The 577-nt window shown below is 33.6% G+C and overlaps 1 protein-coding gene across 1 annotated transcript in view; it reads left to right on the top strand.

The window, feature by feature from the left end:
* The window catches only part of LOC119594648, a gene marked incomplete in the record, with an annotated part of 85920 nt that extends 85349 nt beyond the window's left edge, over window positions 1–571 (top strand). Inside the window, 1 exon segment of the mRNA XM_037943697.1 lies at window positions 115–571. Within this exon segment, the coding sequence (XP_037799625.1) occupies window positions 115–519 (405 nt within the window).
* Between the last annotated feature and the right edge of the window lie 6 nt (window positions 572–577).

Raw genomic sequence — 577 nt, 5'->3', positions numbered from 1 at the left:
TAATATTGTTATTTGATATTAATATTGAATAAATCAGCAATAAAAATAAAAGATTTCCACTTTTAAAGTCATTGATCAGGTAGTAAGTGTCTTACAGCTACATTCTCTTTTCAGGGTAAGATGTGCTGTGGGAAGCTTTCATTTATTAATTTAATGGATGATGTCAAAGAAAAAGTATCTCTGAAGATTCTTGACGAAAATGACAAAGAAGACTTCAGAAGGGCCTTCACTGATGTCAGCAATAAAACGGTCCAAGGAGACGATGTAACAACTTCATTGAGTTTATTGTATGCTGTGATGATGAAGGATAAATTTGACTTCAAGACTGAGATTGTGAATATTGTAATGAGAGGAGGCACTGGTGTCAGTGCCCATGCAAGTGTTGTGGGAGGGATCTTAGGCGCTAGTATTGGTTATTCACAACTACCCCAAGAATGGCTAGGTGAGCTCCCACAGGAAAATATTAAATTATTGAACATTAAACTAAATTCATTATTGGATTTGTTTGGGTTGCCATAAAAAACAATAATTTATGACTTAATGTAAATGTTCATATAATAAAAGATACATGCTTTGC

Source organism: Penaeus monodon, chromosome 34 (genome assembly GCF_015228065.2).
Source record: "Penaeus monodon isolate SGIC_2016 chromosome 34, NSTDA_Pmon_1, whole genome shotgun sequence".
In the NCBI taxonomy this organism is placed as follows: domain Eukaryota; kingdom Metazoa; phylum Arthropoda; class Malacostraca; order Decapoda; family Penaeidae; genus Penaeus; species Penaeus monodon.
This window is presented reverse-complemented; position numbering and strand designations above follow the sequence as displayed.